Source organism: Thunnus thynnus, chromosome 18 (genome assembly GCF_963924715.1).
Source record: "Thunnus thynnus chromosome 18, fThuThy2.1, whole genome shotgun sequence".
Lineage (NCBI taxonomy): Eukaryota > Metazoa > Chordata > Actinopteri > Scombriformes > Scombridae > Thunnus > Thunnus thynnus.
The window spans coordinates 3,301,580-3,327,959 of NC_089534.1; the positions used below are offsets into that span (position 1 = coordinate 3,301,580).

The 26,380-nt window shown below is 39.1% G+C and overlaps 1 protein-coding gene across 1 annotated transcript; it reads right to left on the minus strand.

Moving 5' to 3' along the window:
- Window positions 1-6,382: 6,382 nt before the first annotated feature.
- On the minus strand, window positions 6,383-24,912 carry LOC137169869 (clavesin-2-like). The gene is made up of 5 exons (XM_067573275.1): window positions 23,697-24,912; window positions 19,263-19,437; window positions 16,629-16,695; window positions 6,640-6,739; window positions 6,383-6,482 (listed from the first exon to the last, which is right to left on the minus strand). The coding sequence occupies exons 1-5, from the start codon at window positions 24,083-24,085 to the stop codon at window positions 6,383-6,385; spliced, it is 831 nt and encodes a 276-aa protein (XP_067429376.1). The 5' UTR covers window positions 24,086-24,912.
- Between the last annotated feature and the right edge of the window lie 1,468 nt (window positions 24,913-26,380).

Consider the following 26,380-nt stretch of genomic DNA (forward strand, 5'->3'; position numbering starts at 1 on the left):
AATTAATGGAGCTTTAAAAAACATTTCGGTCATGGATATTCACTCAAGTAGAAAAAGAGTTATATAATTTCATATTCAGCTCCTGTAAGAGAAGTTTTCTTAGTGCTCCTCCTTTTGAATAAATTTCATGCTGAAAGTGTTACACAGTTTAATCCAACTACACATCAACCAAGTGAGCATTAGATTACGTATAATTTTGTGTAAAACATGTCAAAATAACTCATCATATTATGCAGCTGTCCATGATTTATTCATTAAAAGTAGTTCGATGTGTTTTTTTTTCTTCAAAAGAAGACTTAAAAACTAAAACAAATCCATTTTTTAGAAGAAAATAAACACTGTAACATCCAACATTTTGGTTTGGGGAGCGTGAGTCGGTGTAAGCAGCTGATGTTACAGCATCTGACATGTGTCGTCTACCACTCTATATGTGTCTGTGCTGCGGTCATACATCTTCTCTCTCCTTCATGCTTGTTCGGTCTTCGTAGAGCACATCAGGTTGATGAGCTCTCTCTATTCTGCTCTGCTCCTGTCACTTCTCATCCGCAGCAGGATGAGTAAACGTGTCTTCCAGTAAAAGGGGTAAAAAAGTGAGTTTGAAAAAAAAAAGGGACGACATCCATTCGAGTGCTTCCTTTTTCAGGACGTTAAGTGCAGCCTGGAGTGATGACATTGTTTTGCTGCTGGCTTGTTCTTTACAAAATCCACCTTTAGTATGGGAAGACGTCTGACTGGAGCTAATGCTGAACTGAAAAAAGGGGAAATCAACAGTGAATCTTATGTGACAGAAAACAAAGAGGAGCTGCTGCTGCACTGATCTCCGAACGTTGTTGCACTTCTAACCGCAAAATCTGTTGTCAAAGGAAAAACAGTTGCTCTGATGAATGAAACATTTTACTACTTTTATGAGCTTGTAAGTTCAGTTGGTTGTTGCTGCTTCAGAAAACAACCTCAACAACAAAAAACAACTGATTCATCAAGATGACTCATGAACAGCAGATTTTTCTTTTTTCACTAAAGTCACTAAAACTAAATGTGATGTTGATGATCTTACATACAGCACATGTTACTGTTAGTTACTGCGGGTTTGGATTCTTTTATTCTTGCTTCCTGTCTTGTCTACAATTATTTCACTTATTTATGTGATTTTAAATTGCTCTTTGTGTGATTGTTGCTAATGTTGTGTCGACTCCAGGAAGGCTAGTTACCATCCAAAAGAATAAAGAATAAACAGTTGGTGGCACTAATTGTCCAATCAGGGCCATTAAACTGTCACGGAAGAATGAGACAACAAGATGACATGATTCAAAGAATGTCAGTCAAAGTTCAAACGATGGAAAACCATGTGGAAAACGCAATGGAAGTATGACATTTCTGTTTGTTTCATGTATTAATCTGAGGAACGTTACAGTCTCCTCGTTGCTCCACACTCTTCAGGGATGTTTAACTCCCATGCTTCCAATACTTTGTATTGATACACCAACTTTTCCACCTCCATCAATCATACAAATGTTTTTCACGTATTTTTCCACTCAGGTTTTTTAATGCTCAAATTGAAAATATGCAGAAAACAGGTGGATAGAAACACACATATAGAAACAGAAAATATTAGATGGAAACAGTGTAGCAGTACATAAACTTAGGTATATAAAACTAATCATTTATGGCAGAATTTCTTGTATTATCATTAAGTTAATTCATTAAATTAAATGTCTTAGTAATTACTGTGTTATCTTGTTGGTCACACCTGAGCTATCGGCTGTAATTCTCTTTCTGTCTACATCAGGAAGCAGCACACATACGCAGAGAGATACAGTAAAATCCTTTCTCAGGTGTTTGATAAGCAACGATGGTTCAAAAGTAACTTAGCGGTTTTATTCCTGCTAGAGACTCACAGCGAGAGGGAAGGTCACACCAATTAAACCGAAGCCTCTGCAGGTTCTTAAAATACTGCCAACTCCACTCAGGAGCTCTGAGGGGGAAGGAAGCAGAGAAATTAAGTAAATCTCCAACCTAGAGATCATATATGAACTCATATATGTTATTTCAGCTGCATGTAGTGTGCTTTTCTCTTAATGAAGAGTCAAACTGTCAAGTCGGTAAACCTCCCGGTAAACTGAACAGTCATGTCTGCGACTCCAGGGCTTGTTTTTCTGATTTTCAATTAGCAGGATATGCAAAAAAATTACTTGACAAATTTCTATGAGGGAACAAGCAATCTGCTTTTTTTTCCCTTTATTACAGGAAGTCTTAGCATTCAAAGGTTGCTGCCCCTCGTCTGCCTCTGTGTGTTTGTTCTGGGTGTGTCTGTTTGATGCAGCTGACCTGAGCGTCCAGATTGTGGGCTCAAGCTCAGCAGATCTTGTCTCCTTGCCAAACAAACAGAGGGAGAGAGAGAGAGAGAGAGAGAGAGAGAGAAATGGAGGGACAAATGTGCAGTGACAGTTCATGCCAGTTCATCACTGCGTCAAAATTCCTGAAGCAGGAAAAATATACGCTGCTTATTTTGATAAAGTGTCTGGATATTTGGGGTTGTAATGCAAATATATTATCTGTATCTGTTTATATGTCTTGTTTTTGTCTTTATGAAGGTTAAAACTCCAGCAAACACGTTGGTCATAATAAAGTTGTTCTTTATTCTTCAAGTATTACTTGAGTTTTATCCCTTCAGACTCCTTTTCTTCTCTCCATGCACCGTGGAAGTAGATGAAGTTGTGCCAGAAATCTGTACTCTGCTTTTGTATTTACACCCAAAGTTGTAAATCATCTGTACAGCTTAATTTCTGTGTTCAGTTGTTATATACCGCCAATTCCTCATAAGCTCGAGTTTGGCTGCATACATAAGTCCCTAAAGTTGGTCTGAAGTGTCCATGATAAGTTTTTTTGTTTTTCTTTAAAGGAGGTTGTGCATCCTCCAACATGGCCAACATAAATATATCACTGATTAAACGTATAAGTATTAAACCATCATAGGTTTCTGTTAAACGTTTTGGTGTCTAAAATATATTCAAAACATGTTCTTAGTCATTGTCTCCAAAACAAACACATATGAGCATCTGCTGACACTGTTATTGGCAGGACGGCGGTGTTTGTTGGTTTCTAACAATCTGTTACATTTGATAGAAATTCATAGATTCATAAGAGGCTTTTATGATCTGTTCTCTGTGTTTGGTTAAGTTTAGGGAAAGATCACAGTTAAAAGAAACAACCTTGTCTTCTAGAAATGAGTAAGTTTGCATCAGTGAATACGTTTTGCAGGAACTGTGCTGCGTTTAAATCTGTGTCACGTGTTTCCTTTTACTTTAACCTGCACTCATATGTAACCCCAACCACTTATCTCTGCTACATCTAATCATAATCATAACCTAACCCCAATCGTGGTGTTTGATGCTACAGGAAGGGAACAGACTTTAACACAAGGCCAGATTATATATTCCAGTAACATAATGAGGAAATGTTGTTAATCAACGTACCAGACGAGTCGCAAAGTAAAAAAATGTTAATTCATTTTCCACCAAAACAAATTAGCAGCACTTGGTTAAGGTCATGTTCTTGGTTTAATACAGAAAAAGGTCCACAGTGACCTGAAGCACAAGACACAATGTTTTCATTAATATTTAACCAAAACAACAATCTTTTACTAACCTTGACTAAAGCGCTGCTGTAGCCTGAACCTGGACTCAGGATGCAAACCTCAGTTCTCTGTTGTCTTTTAATACTTCCTTTAAAAAAAAACTCTGCATCTGAAGTGATAACGTTTGCTGCCACAATGTAATTAGGAAAACAATTCATAAATATATGAAGACCATTTCTAGGAGGCAGGGTTGGGATGCAAACAGATGTTCCTGGTGTCAAAATCAAACGTGACGCAACTTCAGCGTTTAGTCCGATTACCACACTTGTCAGGAAAAAGTTTAACTGCCTGAACAAACAACACTGCTGCTGTTTTCCAGTGAGGACAGTCTCAACAAACAACACACTGGCATCATCAAATTCAAAAAGAATTATGATCTTGAATATTGGCAGAAGATATCTACCGGTAGCTTCTTTTAAAGCCAACTGGCGTCAGGCATGAAAAGCTCTTATCAGTCAAACCTTCGCTGTGTAGCTTCATCTATTGAAGTGGGCGAATGTTTGGTCAGACAGCTGCTGTCTTCTCCCAGCTGCAGTTACAGATAACAGGCAGAAATGAAACAGTTTAAATAAATACTGTGTTGTTTGTTAAGACAAATGTGGTAAACAGCCTGTTTATGCACAACAAACCAGCTCCATTTCCTGGTTTCAGACTCCACTGAAAGACTATCGACACTTAAAGTATGTTAGAGCATAATAAGTTCATTATTATCAGCAGGTAAACTGGGAGAAACTGGTTAACGACAGGTTATCTGTTATGAATTTTGATTATATCTAATTAAATAAAAATTAATAAACAACTTTCAGTTCATTTAAATCCATTTCCTGTTAACTGATTCCCAATACAGCATATAATGCATTTGCTGTTGTAATTATACTGCTTGCGTTGGGAAAAAAAAGAAGCCAAATTATAGGGTGCTTAGAAACTATTCATCATTTATTATACATGATGATGTGGAGAAGAAGGGGGATTATAATTCAGTAGATTTAGATTAATGTTCCGAGTTAGACTGCTTCCTTTTACTAGTGATTAGCGATTTCCTCTAAAGATAAAAAATATAAATAGATTTGAGATGTTTTGAGTGAGATACGGTAAGCTCAATATTTATTTTCATGTATTTTTCCGCAGCCAGTGTTGGCACAATTTTCTCAGGAGTCCCAGTAATTCTGGAGGGGTCTGTGTGTTACATAATAATGCTAATGCAGAGTAAATCCACAGAGAGCTCACTGACTGGGGCTGCACTGTACTGTACTGTATATGTTAATGTGGTCTAAATATCAGCAAATATTCACGCTCGATAGAAGAAGCATTTGAAAGGCAAATCGAAAGGCAAAGGAGTCATGAATTAAAGCTAATTTAGAAAATGTCTTTTTTTTTTACATTAGCTTTAAAACCAAGAAGGATTAATGAACAAGTTAATAGTAAATACACTACAATTAATTGATTTCACCAGGCCTGCAACTAATGATTAATTCATAATTGATCTGATCTGATTAGTCCGATAATGCTCACAATTTCCCAGAGCTTAAATTAGCATCTTAAAACTGCTTATTTTGTCTGACCAGCGGCTCAAAATCAAAGGAAACTAAATGTAAAATAATACAAAACAGAGAAAAGCAGCAAATCCTGACATTTAAGAAGCTGGAACCAGTTGACGTATGAAAGATTTGTTTTATAAATGATGAATGAATGAAATGAATTGATCTACTTACAAGTATTATGTGTGTATCTAAAGCCTGATATATCTTATTCCTCTGCGCCGTCGACCTCCGTTGTTGTCTAGAAACTATTAAAAACACGTCAATGAATCACACCGCTGCGCTGGGTGACATGTTACTTCATTATGAAGATTACGGTCACTGTGGTTTGTTGAGAAATGGCCACAAAGACTAATAACAGTTTTGAGTCTCTGGAGAGTAGTTCTGTGTAAGGCAGAGGCCACTGAGCATGTGCAGGAATGTGGTTCAGTTACTACTTTTATTAATCTTCATGAGTAGATTCATTCATTGTTGGTTTGTCTCTGCACATGAGATTTGTTGAAAATAAGAAAAATATATAAAATCACCAGACACATTCATGAAAATTGTTGTTGATTTTAAATGAATCAAATAATTGTTAGTTTACTAAACATAGTGCTGAAATTGTTTAGCAGACAGAAAATCAATTATCAACTATTTTGATCAATCATTTCAGTTATTTCTCAGATGTGATGCGTATTTTCAGCTTCTCAGATGTGAGAATTTGAAGCTTTCTCTTTGCTCTTTGAGAACAGTGCAGCGCTGCAGGACACAACCTGAGGAAAGGCATCAGATGTGCTGAAACCGCATACAGGAAAAAAGACTGAGGAACACCTGCAGGGATCCAACACGTATGTGGCAGGACATCCAGCACATCACCAACCCACCCACAGGCGACAGCACCTCACTGACAGAGGAACTTAACTACTTCTTTGCTTTAAGACAAAAGGACAATGTCGCCACACCTTCACCACCTACCACCAATCACATACTTACCATACAGACACAGGAGGTAAAGCAAACTCTCAGCACTGTGAATGTTAAGAGTTAAGACTTCTGGCCCATCAACTTGTGGAGGTGTTTCCAAACATCTTCAACCTGCTCCAGGCTCCTGTACCTGCCTGTCTGAAATCAGCCATAATCATCCCAGCACCCAAACACCAGCTGTCTGATTGACTATAGACCAGTGGTACTCACACTCATCACAGCAAAGTGCTTTGAAAGATTTGTTCTAAATCACATCAAATCCACCCTGAACTGGACCAGCATACACAGCAAACAGATCCACAGAGGAGGCCATCACCACGGCTCTCCACACTGCACTGACCCACCTTGAGCAGAAAGGGACATATGTGAGGATGCTTTTTATAGAGTACAGCTCTGCATTCAACACTGCTGTCCTCAGCAAGTTGGTCACCAAACTGCTCGACCTAGGTCTCAGTAACTCCCTGTGCATGTGGATCAAGGACTTCTGATCCAACTGCTCACAGACAGTCATACTTGGTCCCCACCTCTCCAGATGACACAACAGTGGTGGGACTGATCTCAAACGGAGGACGAGACAGACTACAGAGACGAAGTCTGCAAACTGGCAGGATGATGTATAGAAAACAATTAATCACTAAACATTAAAAAAAACAGAGAACTCATTAGGAGACACAGCGAGGACCTCTGTCCTCTAAAGATTAAGAAGAAGAAGAAGTGGAGAAGGTTTCCAGCTTCAAGTTTCTAGGAACCCACATCACAGAGGACGTCACATGGACAATCAACTCCACTGCTCTGGTCAAAAAGGCTCAACAGTGGCTCTACTTTCTAAAGACACTTAGGAAAACCAACCTGTCTGTGAAGCTGCTTGTGTCCTTCTACCATGGCTCTACAGACAGTGCACAGTATTGCATTGATAACTGTTCAGCAGCAGACAGGAGAGTTCTCCAGAGAGTCATAAACACAGCTCAGAAAATAACTGGACCCCCCCCCCTCCCTTGCCCTCACTGCAAGACACCTTCAGATCACGCTGCCTCCGCAGAGCCAGCAGCGTCCTGAAGGATGCAACTCACCCCTATCATCATCTCTTCTCTCTGCTGCCACATGGAAGGAGCTACAGGGTCTTAAAGACTTGCACTTCCAGGCTCGAAAACAGCTTTTATCTCCAGAACCACCACTACCACAGGGGAGTCCACACCACGGGACTAACAACTGGAATAATATTTCCATACAATGTGCAATAACATCTGTAAATATCTGTATATAATGTGCCATAATATTTTTATAAGGTGCAAAAGGATTTGGTACAATGTACAACAGTAGCTCCTTTTTTAATTTATTGCTTTATTATAATTGTATCTGTATGGGCAGGTGCACATATGGATGTATGTGTGTGTGTGTGTAATGATAAATGAACTGTTTTAGGAGCTGTACAGTTGTACGACAATGTGCAATCAGGATTCTAAACTGATGGTCTGATAAACAACTTGAATACCTTCGACTGTGGGAAATTATAATGGGCCGAGTACTAGATAATGAAAAAAAAAAGTTAGTCCTAGCTCAACATGAAAGCATAAATAAAGTATGTGATTATCCAAAATTATTGAGGAAGCTCATAAATGAAAAATGAGAGGGTCAAAAACTGGTAAAAAACAAACATGTAAAATCAAGAGCACAAAAAGACTAAAACTACACAGTGTTATGTGTACATCAGTATTAAACTATTTATAACACATCACACATTTACATAACACATTATATATTTACAGTGTTTTGTGGCGCATTCATTGACTCTCAAACAGCCGCCTGTGAGCATCTTGGAAGAAAAAAAAAGAGAGAGAGAGAGAGAGAGAAAGATGGAGAAGTGTGTTTCTGTCTCGGCACAAACACACACCAACACGCAGACGCACAACAAAAGGGAGCCCATCTGGAGGAGAGGGCAGAGCAGATAGCACGGCAGTCGGACATGTTGCCGTGGCAACGTAACGAGGGTGGGATGTGGCGGCAAGGAGGCGAAGAGGGAGGGAGGGAGGGGGAAGGAAGAAGAGGGGTGGGGGTGGGGGGGGAGCAGGACGAAGCACATTGCATCATGCAACTGGCTGCTGGTAAGGAAAATGTTGCTTCTTTAAGATTCAAAGAGGATAAAAAAAGAAGGTGAAAAATAAACAGCAGGGAAAAGATTTTAAAGGCTTTTGGTTAATTTCTTGTAACTTGTAATTAAAACAAATGTGTAAATACTGGTGATTCTGTGATGATTGGGTTCATTTTTAAACAAAAAGATTAATTATCTCAGCGTGGCTTGAACGCTCCGGCTGCTGTGAGATTATTTCAACTGCCCTGCCAATATTGTCTCTGGTGAACAATGATGGAGTGACTGAATTGAGAGAGAGAGAGGGAGGGGAGAGATAAGGGGGAAGGGGAGGATGATGATGTTGTTAAAAAGAGAGAAGGGGGGGGGGGCGGGGAGGGTAAAGAAAACAAAAGTGAGGGGTGGGGAGGCCAGAGGGGACACAAAGAGACAGAGGAGGAGGAGGAGGAGGAGGAGGAGGAGGAGGAGGAGGAGGAGAGGGAAACCAAACCAGCCAGAAGAGGACAGCTTACGTGCTCGGCTTTTATAAATGATATTGATGCTCTTTATGAATCTATGTTGAGTCATTTGTGCCATAAAACAAGAAACACTTTGGCTGAAGTTTTCCTCCTACATTCTGTAAATCCTTTTTTTAAAAGTGAAAGTGTTTTTTAAGGTCTGAGAAAAGGTCAAGGTGTCAATTAAAAAGGTCATTTTAACACGAAAGGTGTTAATTTACAACCCAGTCGCCAGAATAAAACGTTGGCATTGAACGTTTCTGCAAACCACAGAAACGTTGAATATCTACGTTTCAACACGTGAAATACGTATCATATCAACATGTCCTGACAATGTCCTGACGTCTCGCTAAAAACACCCGCTTTTGTCGGTTGAAACAGGAAGTGGACATTGGTTTCAGTTTCGAGGTGGTCTCGAACCGTGTTCTCTGCTGATTTCCAACTTGCTGCCAAGAAACTTACTAACCATCCACCTGCCCCCCCCCCTTCTATACAGGAAAGATCAACTCATATAGATCACATGTGAACTACGTCTCTTTAGAAATGTTGAGATGATACGTTTTGTTGAAATGTTAATATGCTACGTATTTCACGTGTTGAAACGTAGATATTCAATGTTTCTGTGGGTTGCAGAAATGTACAGTACCAACGTTTTATTCTGGCGAGCAGGCTGTAATTAAACTCTTAAATGTTCAAACATAAAAATGATCCTGCACACTGTCCAGTTTGTTCTGTTTGCATTAAGAGCATTTTCTTACCAGACTGATGATGTTTGGATCCCACAAGTATCGACAAACAAAAGCTGACTGGTTGAAATTTGAGCTGAGAGTTGGTGGAAAAGTCAGGGGAACATCAAAGTCATGTGGATTCATCATCTGGGGACCATCAATGACCGTCTGTGCTAAATTTCATATCAGTCCATCCAGTATTTGTCCAGAGATACTTTTCTCTGGACCAAAGTGTTGGACCAACAAACTAACAAACATTACCATCTGTATATTTATGCCACTAGTGGGTTTTTTCACACTGTGACCAGAAACTGTGAAAGCACAAATCTGTATCATAAGTGGTGTGAAGTTACAGCCTCATGCTACCTTACATATGAAAGATCCCAAAGAGATCCACACAGTAGGACAGTATTTTATGGATTTTAAATGTACTATCTGCAGATACCCTGAGTTAATGTATCAGAATCGGTGTCGAGAGAGAAAAAGTCAGCTTGGTACATGTCTTCTAAAACTTTTGGATACAAAACGTGCTGGGCCACAATGTGCATTTTGTAACCAATTCAAAAACAGACCTGCAGGAAACCCATGACATGTATAAATTAATGTTTAAAAAAGAGACACAATCTGAAAAGGACCTGAGAAAAGTTAGACCTGATCCAATAAGATCTGAGGATAGTAAAAAAAAACAAAAAAAAACAGGCCCAATCAGAGAGAAAAACCAACACAGCAGCATGATGCTCCAACAATTAACTCACAGCTGTTGTTGAAAAGAGCAGCAATACATGTAATTTTTTCTGCACTTTGCTGTCTGCTTAAAAAAATCATATTTTCCTCTTGGGATGATGATGACACACCACATAATCAGAGCTGATTGAGGATCCGCTTTGATCCACTCGCATATTAGACAAACTGTACCCGACTGAGAATAAATATAATTTGGATCCGGCTCGATTTGGTTCTCGAATACAAGACACCGGGTCCTGAAGACCTCTAGAGTGTTTATGTAACTGTGACATCAGCCTTATATTACAGCTGGGACTGACGCAGTTCCTGACTCTGAAGTGCAGAGAAAGCAGCTACTAGGTTTTACTTTAATTATCTAATTAAGGCCGAACCTCATTATCCTGCTTTTTGTTAAAAGCACAGTAGAAGAACTCTGATTAGCAGTCAAGTAATAGGCTCACATGTTTGACTTTCCTATCAGCACATGAGCACAACATTAAGAGGTTTGGCCACAAGAAAAACTGTCTAATGGAAATCCCAGATACTCTAATTCTCTCTTTGTGATTAAGACGTTGAGACACTAACGACCGCAGCTGTAAACGCAGGTTAGAGACGTGGAGCTGGCTGATGAGTCTACTGACTGTCAGCAGCTGTGCAGCAGGTTCACTGTCACACATTGAAGACGGTTCATTCATTACTTTGAGTGGCAGGTAGTTGTTCTGAGGTCAGATGGTGTCAGGCCGTGACAAATCACCTTAACCAGGTGATTCACGTCTCTGACCTCCGGAAGAAGAGAGCTACACAACACACGAGGTTTCTCAAGTCCACTACGAACATGTTGAAACAAAAGAAAAAGTACAAGTTTAAATAAAAAAGAACACAAAAAAATCTGAGCATAAAAGAAGAATAAGAAACTGTAAGTCTATAGATGTGTACAAGACCTTTAAAATCCCAATTATGTGATAATGTACTTTATTAAAAGATTCTTTATGTTTTTGGAAATGTATGAAGTAGGGCTGTAACTAACGATTATTTGGCCTATAAAATGTCAGAAAATGGTGAAAAATGACGATCACCGTTTCCCAAAACCCAAGATGCAACCTAAAATGTCTTGTTTTGTCCCAACCAGCCCAACCCAAAGATATTCAGTTTACTGTCATAGAGGACTAAAGAAACCAGAAAATATTCACATTTGAGAAGCTGGAACAAGAGGGTTTTAGTTCTTTTTTTCTTAAAAAATGACTCAAAACAAAAAGCTATTAATTTTCTGTCAATCCACTTATCATCGCAGCTCCAATATGAACCTTGACCTTCTAAAATCCTTTAGAGACTAATTTAATTTTAAAAAATAAACTTATGCTCCCAAATAAAATATAAAATGTGAATAAAAAAACAATAAACACATGTACCTTATAAATGCTCAGCTGGGTTTTCATTCTCTGCCTTGATAGTCAATTTGTTTTTTGACCTTATAAACTGTTGGCATTTTGCTGCCTTTTTCATGTAAAAACAACAGCATTTAAAATGGCAACGTTTCTTATTTTCTTACACATTAAATTCTGTTTAAAACAGTTTTCAAACTTGTCTTGAGAAGAACAATCCCAAAAAAAAGAGACTTGAAGACTTAAATCCTTCTACAACATTGTAATCCTGGAGGATTATGACTGGATGTGTTTGAGTCTCATCCTGCTCTCTGTCTCCTCTGTTCTCCTAGACTCTACGACTCCTCAGACAATATACTGTAGTCCACATCACAAACAAGCAATGAGGCAGCACATTAAGAGCCAGACTGTAGAGAGGGTCAACTTAAGGACACAAGGCTCTCTTGTGTCAGCTTCCAAGTCTCAGTTTTCAGTGTTTTAAATAGAAATCATTGAACAAAGCAAAAAAACAATAGGAAAGCCTTTTTTTTCCCCCCTCATGGCGGTGGAGCAAAAAAGAGTAATGTGAGCCGCTCAGTCGGTCTGTCCAACACAAGAACAAAATACTAAATCTTGACAACTCCTCAGCAAAATGCAGAAATTGGCAAATTTATTTATGTTGTTGTTTGCATTTTCCCTCATCTTATTATTCCCCTGAGAATGACTCCAATTATTTTGGAGACGTCTGGACTTTGTGTTTCTGTTATGTCAAAATTTCCACAGGATTAACACTCTTGGTCTGTGCAAAATATTTCCAAAACACTGTATCTGATATCCATGAAACTTGCTATTCATGAATATTCATGGTCCCCAGATGAGGCATCATGATGTTTGAAGTATTTGTGACTCCCTGAATTTTGCTCCACAATCAAACAAAAAAAATATTTCCAGATTTAATAGTTTATCAAAATTTATCAAGATCTGATTGCCATTAAAATATGTCAACTACGTTCATGCTCCCCAGAGGATGACCCGTTTCTGTTTCTAAGAGCTTTTCTTTAGCACTGTCCAACACCAAAATGTCATCTTTATACACAAGATATCTTTTCACATAATAGAGAGAAGAGAACATATTCATGCTATCATGGTGATGAACCCTTCATAGCTTGCACCACCCTCAGGACAAATGTAACATTTTTAGATGCCTCGCTACTGTCGTTATGTTGTTTATTCTCATCAGCGGTTGCAGATACTGGGACATGACCTGTGGAGTATGACGCTTCACATATAAACCACCACTGTTCGAATCTGACTGGGGACTTTTGTTGTATGTAATTCCCACATATCATGTCTGCCTCTTGACACTATACCTTCAAAGTACTGTTACTCCAAAAGAAGATCTAAAAAAAGCTGCATTTTCTGGGTTGTAATAAACATTGAAGCTGCTAGGGGCCGCCAGCAGGGATCCACACTTATAGTCTTACATCTGCTGTGATCTGTGCAGCATACTGTGCTACAAAATTGGATCCCAAGGCATGTGGCCTACATGCTATTTGTATTTGGTTGCTCAAAACCAACATTGTCAAGGTTGCCATGACAAAGACTATATCACAATTGAGGCAGTTTGCCTGAACAGCATTAACACGGAGAACGACATACAATAATGAAAAGAAAGACAAGCTGATGACTCAATGCACTCACAACTGGAGGTAAATGCAGACACAAAAAAAGGATTTTGACTCCTTACACCACAAAAAGAGCAATGGAAGAACATCAATATGTCCTATTTTAGGATGTTTAAGCCTGATTTCCCCCTTTTTGAGGATAAGTAATATTGTTAAGTGCTATATGACATATTACACACATATTTCAATATCCCAAATCTCTATTAAGAGATACAGTAACTAGGTGGCTTTATTTATTTCAAGGATCTTAAAACTATGAAAGACAAGAACAAAAACTGTAATAATCTTGTACTAAAATCTAAAATCTAATTATAGCAGATCACTGCACCAGCAAATAAATTATGTTTAAACTTTTGGCAGTTTTTTTTTTGGGTTGACAATAGCAAAATTCCTCCAGATTACAAGTGATTTAGCTAGCTTAAAAGCGGATTTTTTGCAGTGTGATCGCTATTGTTACTTTGCACATTGCTGTCAGCTCACGTTGACATCAGATAATATGGGACTGAGAGATGGAAATGTTTGGAGACAAAAGGAAACAAGGACAGCGGCAGATATAACATTGCTGATGCACATGGAAGTTAAGCGAATGATGTGTTCAGTGTAAACCGGCCATCAAACTACATCAAACCCTCATGCAGAAGGAACTGTGTACGGCTGCCCAACAGATGAATGTGACTCAGTCGCTTTAAACAACTTGCTGGTTTTCAGATTCATAAGAATCAAATGACTCACTGAGGCTGTTTAACAATATTCAGATCTTGGTATTTGGGAGTGGGGAATGACTCAGGCTCAGCTCTACTACTCTCCCATACTGTACAGAGGCTGAAGCATGAATATTCAATATATTTATTTATTATAGTTTATGTAAAAGGGCTAATAGAGTTGAACATTCTCACATATAAGGAGTATGGCACAGATGCTGATGTAGAGGTATTTTTACAATTCGCATACTTGATTCCTCAATATAATGTCTCATATGTTTCTTGATATTGTTAAAGTATAAGGCTGTTGATATTCTATATTCTTGTTACTGACAAAAAATCCTGTTAAATGATCAAAACCAACAGTGTGTTAATCCATCTGAGTACTTCTGAACCTCACTCTCATGTTTTTAAAGGCTTGGTGATTATCTAAAACAGCTGGGCACTGTAACTTTTAGTAAATGTTTCTTAAACAGGAGTAAATAGAGTAAATTATTGGGGACTATTTTCAGTGGATTAATACACATTTGGTGCTGTAGTGAGTATTTCTAGCAGCAGGATGGTGTGTGTGAGATGAAATAAACTGGCTGTGTGTGTTTATGGTAATGAAAGAACATGTTGCCCAGTGCAACGGTGTGACATTGATGTATTTTTAATAGTTTTTGGCCAGCAACGAAGGTCTACGGACACAGATGAATAAGATATATCAGGCCTGTTAATGTATTAAACAAACAAAACAAAACACCGGCACTCACTGATCCATCTTCTTATGTTTTTTTATTGTGGACAGAAACGACAGAAATGGACTCGTTTCAGCCTGAAGCCATCATCAGCGTAAAAAAAAACAAAAGAAATGACAATATATATAGACAAACAGGTGAGACTGAAAAGCCAATCAGCGACGAGAATACATAATTATATAATAGGATCCATCTGTGAAAGGACAACCCCAATGTAGCCTCTTCAAATGAAAGAAGTGTGACCTCAGCAATCAATGGAAACGATAACTGGTGTCATGAGCCAAAGGGCATCACATATATAGGACTGAACGCCCCAGACAAGAAACACACAGCAAGAGACAATATAAAGAGTTAGTTGTTAGTATATTAATTGATTGTTAGTTTTGGTCTTTTCATTGAATTTGTTGACAATAAGAGGAATATAGAATATCACCAGACTTAAATTTGTTTTCCCATCTTTGCATCCTGAGGAAAATAAGGCTGAATTTATTACAACATCCTTGATTATTTTAGCAAGGCATTATGCATTTTATTTATCAAATCAAATTAAGTCAAATCAAATCAAATCAAATCCCCCTATTACACTTCTTCTTTTGGTTTTGCTGCACCAACTGATGAGCAGCCATTCATGTGAGCAGTTGCACAGCTGAGAATGACTCAGGGCTCAGCTAATAGCTCCTATCAATAATTCAAGCTCTAATCTGTGTCAGGAGAGCCGTCAGAAATGTGTTATATATGGACTCACTCCTCACAGCGATGCTCTGGCTTGTGTCTACTGCCGTTCACTCAGTTGGAAAAAGGAAAAGAATTTTGCCCTTACAGTACCAACATACTGTACCACCTCAACTCTGTACCAATGACACAGAAGAAAGCTAATGTTTAGAGAAAGTGGATTAGGTTAAAAATATCAAAACATAATGCTTATGTAGAAGTATGACATGTATCTAAATGTTGCTAAGACTTAAGAAAAGGACAAATTAACTGAAGAAATCAAATTGCTCACACTGATTCACATGTTACTGTTACTGAGTTCTCAGTAACTGTTCTGTTTTATAAAACTAACACTTTAAAATTCATTTCATTGTTTAACCTGTGATAACAGCCAAATCAGTCAAAACACACTCTTGTCTAAAGCACTAGAGAAAATTGTCTACACACAGCTTCTGTCTTTTTTTTTAAACAATAACAACATCCTGGAGAAATCCCAATCAAGCTTCAGGGCTCATCACAGCACAGAATCTGCTGTTTGCAAAGTCTCAAAGTGCCATTTTATTTCTTTTAGACCTTAGCGTGACTTTTGATACGCTTGATCGTTGCATTCTGTTAAATCATCTTCAGGACCAGGTTGGCATCAATGGCAATGCCCTCCAGTGGTTTGCCTCCTATTTAGCAAACAGGACTTTCTCTGTTAAGATTGAGAGCCTCTCTTCCTCCACCGCCCCGTCACTTGTGGAGTACCTCAAGGTTCCATTTTGGGGCCCATTTATTTGCTTTGTATATGCTCTCTTCAGACTCCATCTTCTGCTATCTTCTTCTATCTTCTCCTTTCACTGTTATGCCAGGGACACTAAAATATACCTTCCATTGAATCTGGGGGATTCCAACTCCATCACATTCATCCTGGAGGCCGTTATCCATCCATAACGGCCTCCAGGATGTGAAATGCTGGATGGCAAAAAACTGTCTCCTGTTGAATGATAACAAGACAGAAGTGATTGTTTTTGTCACCCCCCCCCCCCAACACTACTTAGGGTCATTGACATCAAACCTTCATACCCATGCCAGGAATCTTAGTGTCATCTTTGACTTGGCACTGAAATTTGACAAACGGATCAACTCTGTGGTGAAAGGTTCCTATTTTCAGCTGAGGAACATTGCTAAACTAAAGTCCATCCTCTCTCTCAACAATATGAAGGCTGTTACCACTGCATTAATCTCCTCAAGGCTGTATTATTATAACTCACTGTACCTGGGTGTTGGCCAGTCCTCTTTTTCTCGCCTGCAGCTGGTTCAGAACGCTGCAGCAAGACTCCTGACTGGTACCAGAAAAAGAGACAGCATTACGCTGGTACTAGCATCCCTCCACTGGATACTTGTCAAATACAGGACTGAACTGTACAAATCAGAGCTTCTCTGCCCCTTCTCCAACTCTAGGCCTCTTAGATCCTCTGAACAATTGCTTTTAACTATTCAAGGATTGAGGCTAGTGGGTAAGAGAGATTCTACCTTTGTGGTTGAAGCTCCAAAGCTTTGGAATAATCAAGTGTTCCCCCTCCACTGACACTTTTAAGACAGACTCTTACAAATTTTATCCTGTTTTCTGCTCTACATCTGTGCACATATTTTGATATTGCCTTGTATTTTATCATTGCCATATGTTGTTGTTATTTGTGCCTTTTTAATACCGATGCCTTACACTAGACACTATGATAAACACCAACACCAACTTACATTAAAAGCAACTAGCTGCCTTATATATCCTCCCAGCTGCAGGTAATTAGGCTGAGAAGACCACTTAAGTGGGACCACAACCATATGAAATAATAAAGAATTAATATTTACATAAATACAAGTTCCTATAGATAAGCCAATAACACATACACTCAAATAATCACATAAATCAGCATTGTTTGCCTCTACTCCCCTCACTCATCTTAATGCTTTGCTCCAGGAGCTCTTAAGCAGGTGCTTGGGCTGCCTCACCCTTTAGCCTCACCCTTTAGCCTCCAGCCTCTGCTGACGACCAACCATAAAGAGGTGAGTACTGCCATTGTTTGAATTGGCTGTTGGAGTTAGCTTGATAACTACAGATGAAACAGAGTAGAAAAACACACAATACTACACCCTGAACTGTGACTCCTACTGATTGAGGTTTCTTTTCTTTCTTTTTTTTATACAGGCAGGATGGCCAGTCCCCCTGTGCTTCCTCAATCACCCTCTGGAGCTTCTACAGCAAAGAAAGTTACCAATTGTTACCAACTAATTGAATAAAAATCACTGTGTGCGACTACCAGTTTAACCTACTGTTTTTTTCATCAATCATCCCCACATAAATCCTAATGAACCATTTAAGCTAAATGAACCGCTGGTCTCCATTACATAATCAAATATGGCATCCATGACAGTTTTCTTTCATCTACAGCAAGACACAGAAGTTTCTTTTGTCCTTCTCTGCTTCCTTTTGTTTCACCTTAGGATTTAAGGTGAGTTATTAAACTATAACATTGTTTCTACACCTGATTTCCACTAAAAACAAAGTATTACAGATAGTAAAAGGTTGCTTAAACCCCCACATTACCCAAAATACAGAGGACATAAGCTCAATATCAGCTTTTGGTACTTGAAAGTTTTCAATACTCTGTGCTATTGGCACATTCAAGTTGGTACAAAATAAATATCATGATTTGATAACCAGCCTTACTGTTAAACATTTATAAAACAATTTACCACCAGTCAGTTTCTGATGAAATTCTTGTGAGTATAATATTTGTACTTGCTGATGGAAGCAATTTAAAATTGATGGAAATACAAAAAAATCTGCTGAATTATAATTAAATTACTTTAAAGCTAAGGAATGTAATCTCCTGCTGTTATTTTCTCAACTCTAATACACAAATATTGGAGATAAATTCAATATAAATTCAAAGGATGCTTCTCTAACAGTTTGGCATCCATCACAAGCACATCAGAAAATCTTTTAGACCATGCTGCCTCTTACTCAACACTTCCCTCTAGAAACACTTCCCCTTAGATTTCACTTTGACTAATGGAGCCCAACACAAATTGGCAGATGATTCACAAGGATGTTGAGAAAGCAATAACAGCCCCCCGCCACACACACATACACAGTAACAGGCAAGACATTTCCTTTTATGTTTGGCTGTTTACCAGTGGACAGATGTACATTCTGCCTTTTCTCCTGTAACTCATTTCAATAATGACAATAAAGGTATCCTGATGATTCAGAGGACTAATGCACTTTTATGTCATGAAAAATCCAGAATGCACAGATACAAATATGACATTCTTTTGTTTTCTGTCTGCAAAACTGGACCACATGAGAAAAAAACAAATTAGGGAAAGCAATAAGTAAAGAAAACCAAACTGACAACCGCTAAAAATCATCTTTTTTGCATCATCTACCTACCAAACAAGCCTTGAAAAGAAAAACCCAGCAGTGTGTAATCAAAATGGAAATGTCATTATTCCCTTCTACCGCTTTCAACGAGCTCACAGCTTTAACACGGTGCTTGACTTGTTCTTAAGTGGAACATTTTGACTACAGAGTGGATGATGTGAAAGGGAGCTGGAGGTTTGTTCACCTACTGTCAGAAAATGAAAAATAGTACTTTTAGAGTCGAGTAAAGCCACAGATTTGGCTTTTCCTTCACTTGTGACAGGAAACATAAAATAGCTTTAGTGAGGGACCAAGTTGTAGAAAAAATGTTGGGTAATTGTGTGTAACATAAATTCATGTGAAAAAGGACAATCATCGAGACGTCCTCTGGTATGATCGTGATATGAAACTTACTTTAATCTGTATTATCTGGCAGCTGAAGGTACTCTGTTACCCATCATGCTGTCTGACGGTGGAGCATCTTACCTGTAGCCCCTCGATGGCCAACCGCAGCATACTGGGAGTCAGTTTGGACGCCTGCTTGAAGGTGAAGTTACTCCAGTCTATGATGAGGATGAAGCCGTTGACCTGCAGCTCCGGATCTTCAATCATAGATTCCAGCGACAGCAGTATAGCCCTCAGTATGTCCACAAATGTGTATCTGAGAGAGAGAGAACATAATTTTGTATTCTGCAGCACACTGGAGAAAATATTAAATCTGCGTTAATTGATGTTTTTGCCACTTGAGGGCAGCGGAAATATGTACGTTAGCAACATTAGCAATTCATTTGGAATTGTATTTCTGGTCACCTAATGAATGCCAGTCCAATATTTACTCTCCTTTAAGCTCTGTTTTGGTTCCCACTACATCCTAAGAAAAATATCTGCATCTTTAGTTGCTACATGCTCAGATATTCTCACCCGCTAGTCTCTAAATTTGTCTGTCTGCAGTTTGGTTCTGGGCAGGCAGAGCTGCAAACCTCAACAATGAGCTAATAGATGCTAAAATGTAGCACTGCAACAATTACTTGATTAGTTGATTGACAGAAAATTAATCTGCAACTGTTTAGATAAATGGTTGATAATTTTATGTAATTTTTAAAGAAAAATTCCAGCTTCTCAAATGTGAATGTTTTATGGTTTCTTTAGTCTTTTATGAACAAATCAGGACAAAACAAGTCATTTGAGGATGTTACCTTGAGCTTTGAGAAACAGTATTCAATATTTTTCACCATCTTCTGACATTTTATAGACCGAACAACAAATCAATTAATTGCAAAAATAAGTGACAGATTAATCAATAATGAAAATAAAGAGCTGAGGGGAACTGCAGAGTTGGGTGGTAATTCTCTGTGGGTCCGCAACACATTTTCAGATACATGTAGTCAAGGAAACCATTGTTAACGTGAAAATATTAACTACAGAAGCTATGAGGCAAACAAAATAGTTTTCTTCTTTTTGTTAATTAAATTTACACAATAGTTGGGACATTGAATAATAAAACTCACTGAAACAACCTAACATTTCTCAGGTTTATGCTTGTTAATGGAATTCAAAGATTTCTTTCCAATGTAATTTGATCTTGAATTTATAAGGAAGTCTTTAAGTCTTCATTTGACTCTGTCTTAAAACAACATACACACTATTCCCAACACAAGAAGACAAGAAGAAAACCTAAACAAAAAACCACAAATTCAGTCAAACATGGGACATGTGAGGACAAATAATATAAAATGAAATAAAACAAACTACAAATAACATGTAACACAAAGTGTTGTGCATAACTGAAGCATGACAGCAGTATAAAAAACTAAAAGTTAATAAAACATAGCCGACCTATTTCCATAAATCATTATAATAAAGACTGTATGAAATGTGTGGCATTCAGCTGTAATATTTGTAGGTAAACATATTGTGCAAATATTATTAAAATATCAAATATCTTCACACATCTTTCCTCTTTACATGATTATCTGGTAAACTCACCACACACTGAAATGCTTTAGAGAAGGACTACATCTATGTCCAGTGATACACATACAGTATGCTGGTGTTTATTACGCTCAAACACCTCTGAATAGTCTGGTGTCTGCCCATTTAGCCATTTATACACATGACCAGCTGCCAAAACCACTAGGCTGATTTAAAATATCCCATCTTTCTATCTTTATCTTTGGTGTCAGTTGTTACGAGTGTCATAAGATGATCATCTGGATGTGTTTGTGGCTGCTGGTGTTAGTAGTCATGTTGTTTCCCGCCTCAGTGTGTCCTCACAGGTTTTCATGCAGCTGATGTCTCGGTCATTTCACTGTCACTTGTTCAACATTCATGTTTTTCTTTCAGTCGTTCGCTGTTGCCTTCATTATCGTGATTCATTATTGTCATTTTCCACTGCAGTCTGATTCCCCATAGAGAGACCCTTTGTCTGTTGCATCTTTCTTAATTGGCTTAATTAGTAGCTAAACAGACAAAAGTCGTCTCAAATGCAAGCACACGTTCAGTCTTTAACATACTGTAGTTTTATCTAAAATGTGTTGAATAGAACAGGAATGATGACAAGCATGATATGAAACATAGATCTATTTTTTTTGATTGACACACATTAATCCAGAGAAGAGAAACTCATCATGGAAATCACTCGACCTTGTGACTGATTATAATGAAAACTTGCAGACATTCAGCACCTCGTGGCATGTGTGTCTCCCTGTTACATAAAGACTGTACGAAGTGGCGTCTACTGTAGTACGTGCTGTTGCTCTATAACAGTCATGAACGATCTGGCTGGTCATCAAAATGATACTAAATTAAATCATCATTTTTGTCCCCATTTCCACTTTTATGAGATCATTCAACACTACAGTAAATAAGGCTTGATGACATTTTATTTGGATAATCAAATGTTTCTGAACTGAATTATGAAATGACAGAACATCTCTATGAATAGACCTCTGGTCACCCAAACACTGACTCATCACCTTTAAAACCTAAATCCAAACCCACATTGATCAGCATAGAACTGTCTGAAAGAAGAGTGTCCAAATGTCCACTCTGTTTCTTCACCCAAACAAGGAGAAGAGAGGGTTTCTAGAGATTAAACTCAAAAACTAAGAATGCTTGAAGGCAGAATGCTACTGAATGGTATCGAGCTATCCTAATAATAATGTTTCTTATTAAGAATTATATTTTAGGTTCATTGAATCCTTGATAAAATGTCCTTTCAATACATTCATTTAAATTGCATTGTCACAAATCCACAACTAAAAGTCATACAGATGGTTGAACTTGGATTACATTTTTGCAGGATACTGATTAATGATACTGATCCATAGATACACAAATTAATGAGGGAAGTAATGAGGTACCTTCACTCAAACCCAATAAATGCAGACAATTTTGAGGCACTGCTACTTTGAGTTTTTTCCATTTTGGGAGATTTTTCCATTTTAGAAGAAAATGCTGAACTTTTTAGTCAATTATAGACTGTTATCTGATTGTTGCAGCACTTTGTAGAATTGGATTTTTATACTTAGACTGTACCTTGACTGGCTGTTACTTTGGACAAAAAATACATTTGAAGATGTCAATTTGGGCTGTGGGAGATATTCAGTCATTTTATAGACAAAATGATTCATTTATTAACTGAGAAAATAATCAGCAGATTAACTGATAATGAAATTAATCGTTACTTGCAACCCTACCTGGTTCTGGTTCCTACTGAATATGAATGCACTTATTTTACTTAGTATCTGCCACATTAATTTAATGAATGTAATGAAATAACATGAGTGAGCAACAGGATGTTTAAACTAACCAAAACCATATAAATTAGACTGACTAAAAATATTTGATTACTTTAAGTTAAATAAAATTTGACTGCAGGTCTTTTACTTTTAAATTAGTGCATTACATGGCCAAAAGAATGTGGACAAACGGTCACCTGTTAACTACTTTTGTACTTTTGTTGGTCAGAGGCTGTTTTTCCTGGTTTGGTCTACAGGTACGTTACTTCCAGTAAAGAGAGATCTTAATGCTACAGCATAGAGGTAAATTTTAGACAATGTTGTGCTTCCAACTTTGTGTCACAGTTTGGTCCCTGTGCACAAAGTCAGCTCCATTAAGAAATGGTTTTCCCAGTCTGGTGTGGAAGACTGGCCTGCACAAAGCTCTGACCTCAACCCCTTCTGCAGCTTTGGGATGTACAACATCAGTGTTTGGACCTGACTACAACAGGCTCAGGAGGCACAGCGGGTCGTCCTCTAATTGGAAGATTGGTGGTTTGATTCCTGTCTCTTCCAGTCCGCCTGTTGAAGTGTCCTTGGGCAAGATATTGAACCCCAAAATTGCTCCCGAAAGGCTGCGCCATCGTTGTGTGAATGATTAGAACTCCTCCTGATGAGCAGGTTGGCGCCTTGCATGGCAGCTTCTAGTGCACACATGTGGCTTGTAGTGCACTTTGAGTGGTCGGAAGACTAAAAAGGTGCTATATAAGTGCATTTACTATTTACTAATGCTTCTGTGGCTGTATGAGAGCAAATCCCTGCAGCCAGGTTCCAAAATCTGGTGAAAAGCCTGAAACCAGGAGAGCTCCAGCTGTTACAGCAGCAGATTAATGCCCCTGATTTTGGAATGAGATGCTCAACAATCACATGAGTGTAATTTGGGTGTCCACATACATTTGGCCATGTGTTTTTTCTATATTGGTGTTGCTGCCTTTATTCAAGACTTAGTTTGGTATCTTTAAATTACAGTGAGAGTTCCTGTGTATGAGTGTGTGGTGCTGAACGGACAGCTCCAAAAACCTCACTTTATTATAATGGATCCTAAAAAGACTGACTGTGTTTGTTTTAGTATGTCAGTAACTGATGAGACTTTTCAGCCCCCTCCTCCCCACCCCCCACCAACCGTGTCTGTCTTTATTACCTGCTCTGGTCCCAGTTGGCTGCGAACAGGACCAGAATTTTCCTGCCGTATCTGTCCAGATTGGAGAGCACGCCGGGGAAGCCGTCCTTCAGGGCCTGCTTGATGCCCGGGTCCGTGGCTTTCAGGTTCTTGAACATGTCCAGGTTCTGCTGTCGGTACTCAAAATACTGTGCCAGCAGCCGGAACGCCTCGAAGTGGTTGAATTTCCTCGCCCGGAGGAATCTGAGGATAAACGCGTCGTCTGTCCTGAGGAAACCGATGTCCGGCCGAGTGATGATCATGTCCCGGACCTCCTGGATGTCCTGGTGTAAAGTCTCCGGGTTTTCTTTCAGCTCAACCTTGGCCTTCTCCAGGGTCTCTGGAGACAGGCCAGCCTGTAGGTGAGTCATCTTTTGCAACAGCTGTCCCTCCACGGGGGGCCACACCAAACCAGCTTACGATGAAACAACACAATAAAGTAAAATGTTACCTCCAGCAACAGGGTGAAGTATATTAAGTTATTATTTTGTGGTTTCCTGATCAGAAGCTGACTTCAAATGAAGGCCTGCTGCTCTGTAGACGGTAATCCACCCTGAACTGGCACAGACGCTGCTGCTATGATGCTCCTATGATGCGTTATCAACATATGGGCCATTCACTTTTACGCACAGAAACATTTAAATTCCAGCTTCGAGAATTCAACTTTATTATAATTTTTTTCCACCATGTATCTCATGAATGAGGTCCTCCAGGCTTCAGGCGGTACATCCAACCTGCTGATCCGGGCGGCCTGAGCTCAGAGCCGACAGACAGCCGCTTCCCTCCATGTCAAAGCCTCTCCTCTCCTCTCTTTCTCTCTCTCTCTGTGGCACAATGACGACGACAGCATCACCGTCTCCCCGGCGTCGCTCGCGGTGGCCAGGCAATGCGGCACGACCCTGCAGCACCTGCTATATCATCATCATCATCATCATCCCTCCGCCTTCACAACGCATCTCCAACCGCCGACCGACTGATGTTGCTGCTGCTGCTGCTGGTGGTGCTGCTGCTGGTGCCGCCTCCGACCGCTCCGTCAGTTGAGGCAGATTTGGACGCTCGTTTTCGCGTCTACATCCCCCGTCTTAATCATCACCGCTTCATCATCATCACCACAATTTGGGTGTGATTGAAATCTTAAATCATGTTTCACAAAGCCCCCAAAAAAGGAGGTATCCAGCAGCACAGGTGTCCCGCGAGGTTTTGTTCCCCTCCTGCCTCCGGTTTCTGGGTTTTGGAGAGGGGTGGGGTGGACGGGGGGGGGATTACCGTCTCCGCTCCTCCTGCTGCCACTGCTGCTGCTGCTGCTGCTGCTGCCGTCTGTTCGCTGGGAAAGTGACTGACATCAATAGAGTCTGTGCTCCGGTCGGTGTATGGACGCCACCGGCGGGGGGGAAGGGAGGGAGGGAGGGAGGGAGGGAAGAGAGGGTGGGAGGGAGGGAGAAGTGGGTGGAGTGTTAAGATGAAAAGGCAACAGATATAAAAAGCGATGCAGGGAGAGAGGGCAAGGTGGCAGAGAGATGGAGAGATGGAGGATGGCTGTAAAGGCCAAAAATGAAAGAGGAGGAGGGAAGAATGGGTGGATGAAGGAAGGATGCTGAAGGGAGGAGAGAGAACAGAGATGAAAGGAGGATGGGGTGAGAAGGGCTATTAGCTGTAGGCAATAAAAAGGTTGAAGGGATGAAGATGGGGGCAGACTTTGTGTGTTTTAGGAGCCTGAGGCAAAATGAGTGGCCTCTATGTCACCAGTTCCTATCCTTACTTTTCTTAAAGGACCAGATGTTAGCAGGTTTTTATCTCCTTATGGCCACATATAATGTGTAGCTACATTTTTGTGGTCTTTTTTTAAATGTGTTATGTGCAGTTTTGTGTATATTTTGGTTATTTGCTCCTTCTGTTCCAGGCAGCCATTGTTTTCCATTAACTTACTGAGTCTTAAAACTTGTGTAATTCATCTTATTGAACATTAAAACTGTGTTCATTGTTACTTGATAGTTGCGTGCACTGCGAGTGAAAAATGTGCACCTCAATAGTTCAAAAATTTTGACAAAACTTCGTATGCAAACTTGATGTTTTAATGAGTTACGCAACTCAAGTAAGTTTTAAGAGTCTCATAATTAATCGTCAATCACAAATGAATGGACGTCAATCAGCCTGGAACAATATAACAAACACATTCAAACGTTTAAAATACAACAACATATGGTTTGCAAGATGGTTAATGATGCAAAGGATTTATCATTTATAGCAAATGGACTCAAACATGCAAACCCACCAATATGTTCCTTTAACAATCACACTCCTCCATGTTCAACATCATATGTATCACCAAGGAGCTGCTGCAAAGGTTTCTGCAGTTTGTTTTTCAACTGCAAGAAATATGAACTCAATTAAGGAAACATAATGAAGAAATTGTTCACTCTAAACCCTTAAAGCCATAAACTTTAAAGTTTATCTGTCTCATACTATGCATGCAAACATTTCCCCTCCCTGCAAGCATTGCTTTAGTGATTTGCGGGTCAAAAGACATCTAGATATGTAGATTAAAACCTTTTTTTTTTACATGTATGTTACTCATAACCATTTCAGCAGTACAGACTTTATTTCAACCTGCTTCATGTTACAGTAAGACAGGGCTGTAGATTTTTAATAGTAAGGTTATAAGACTA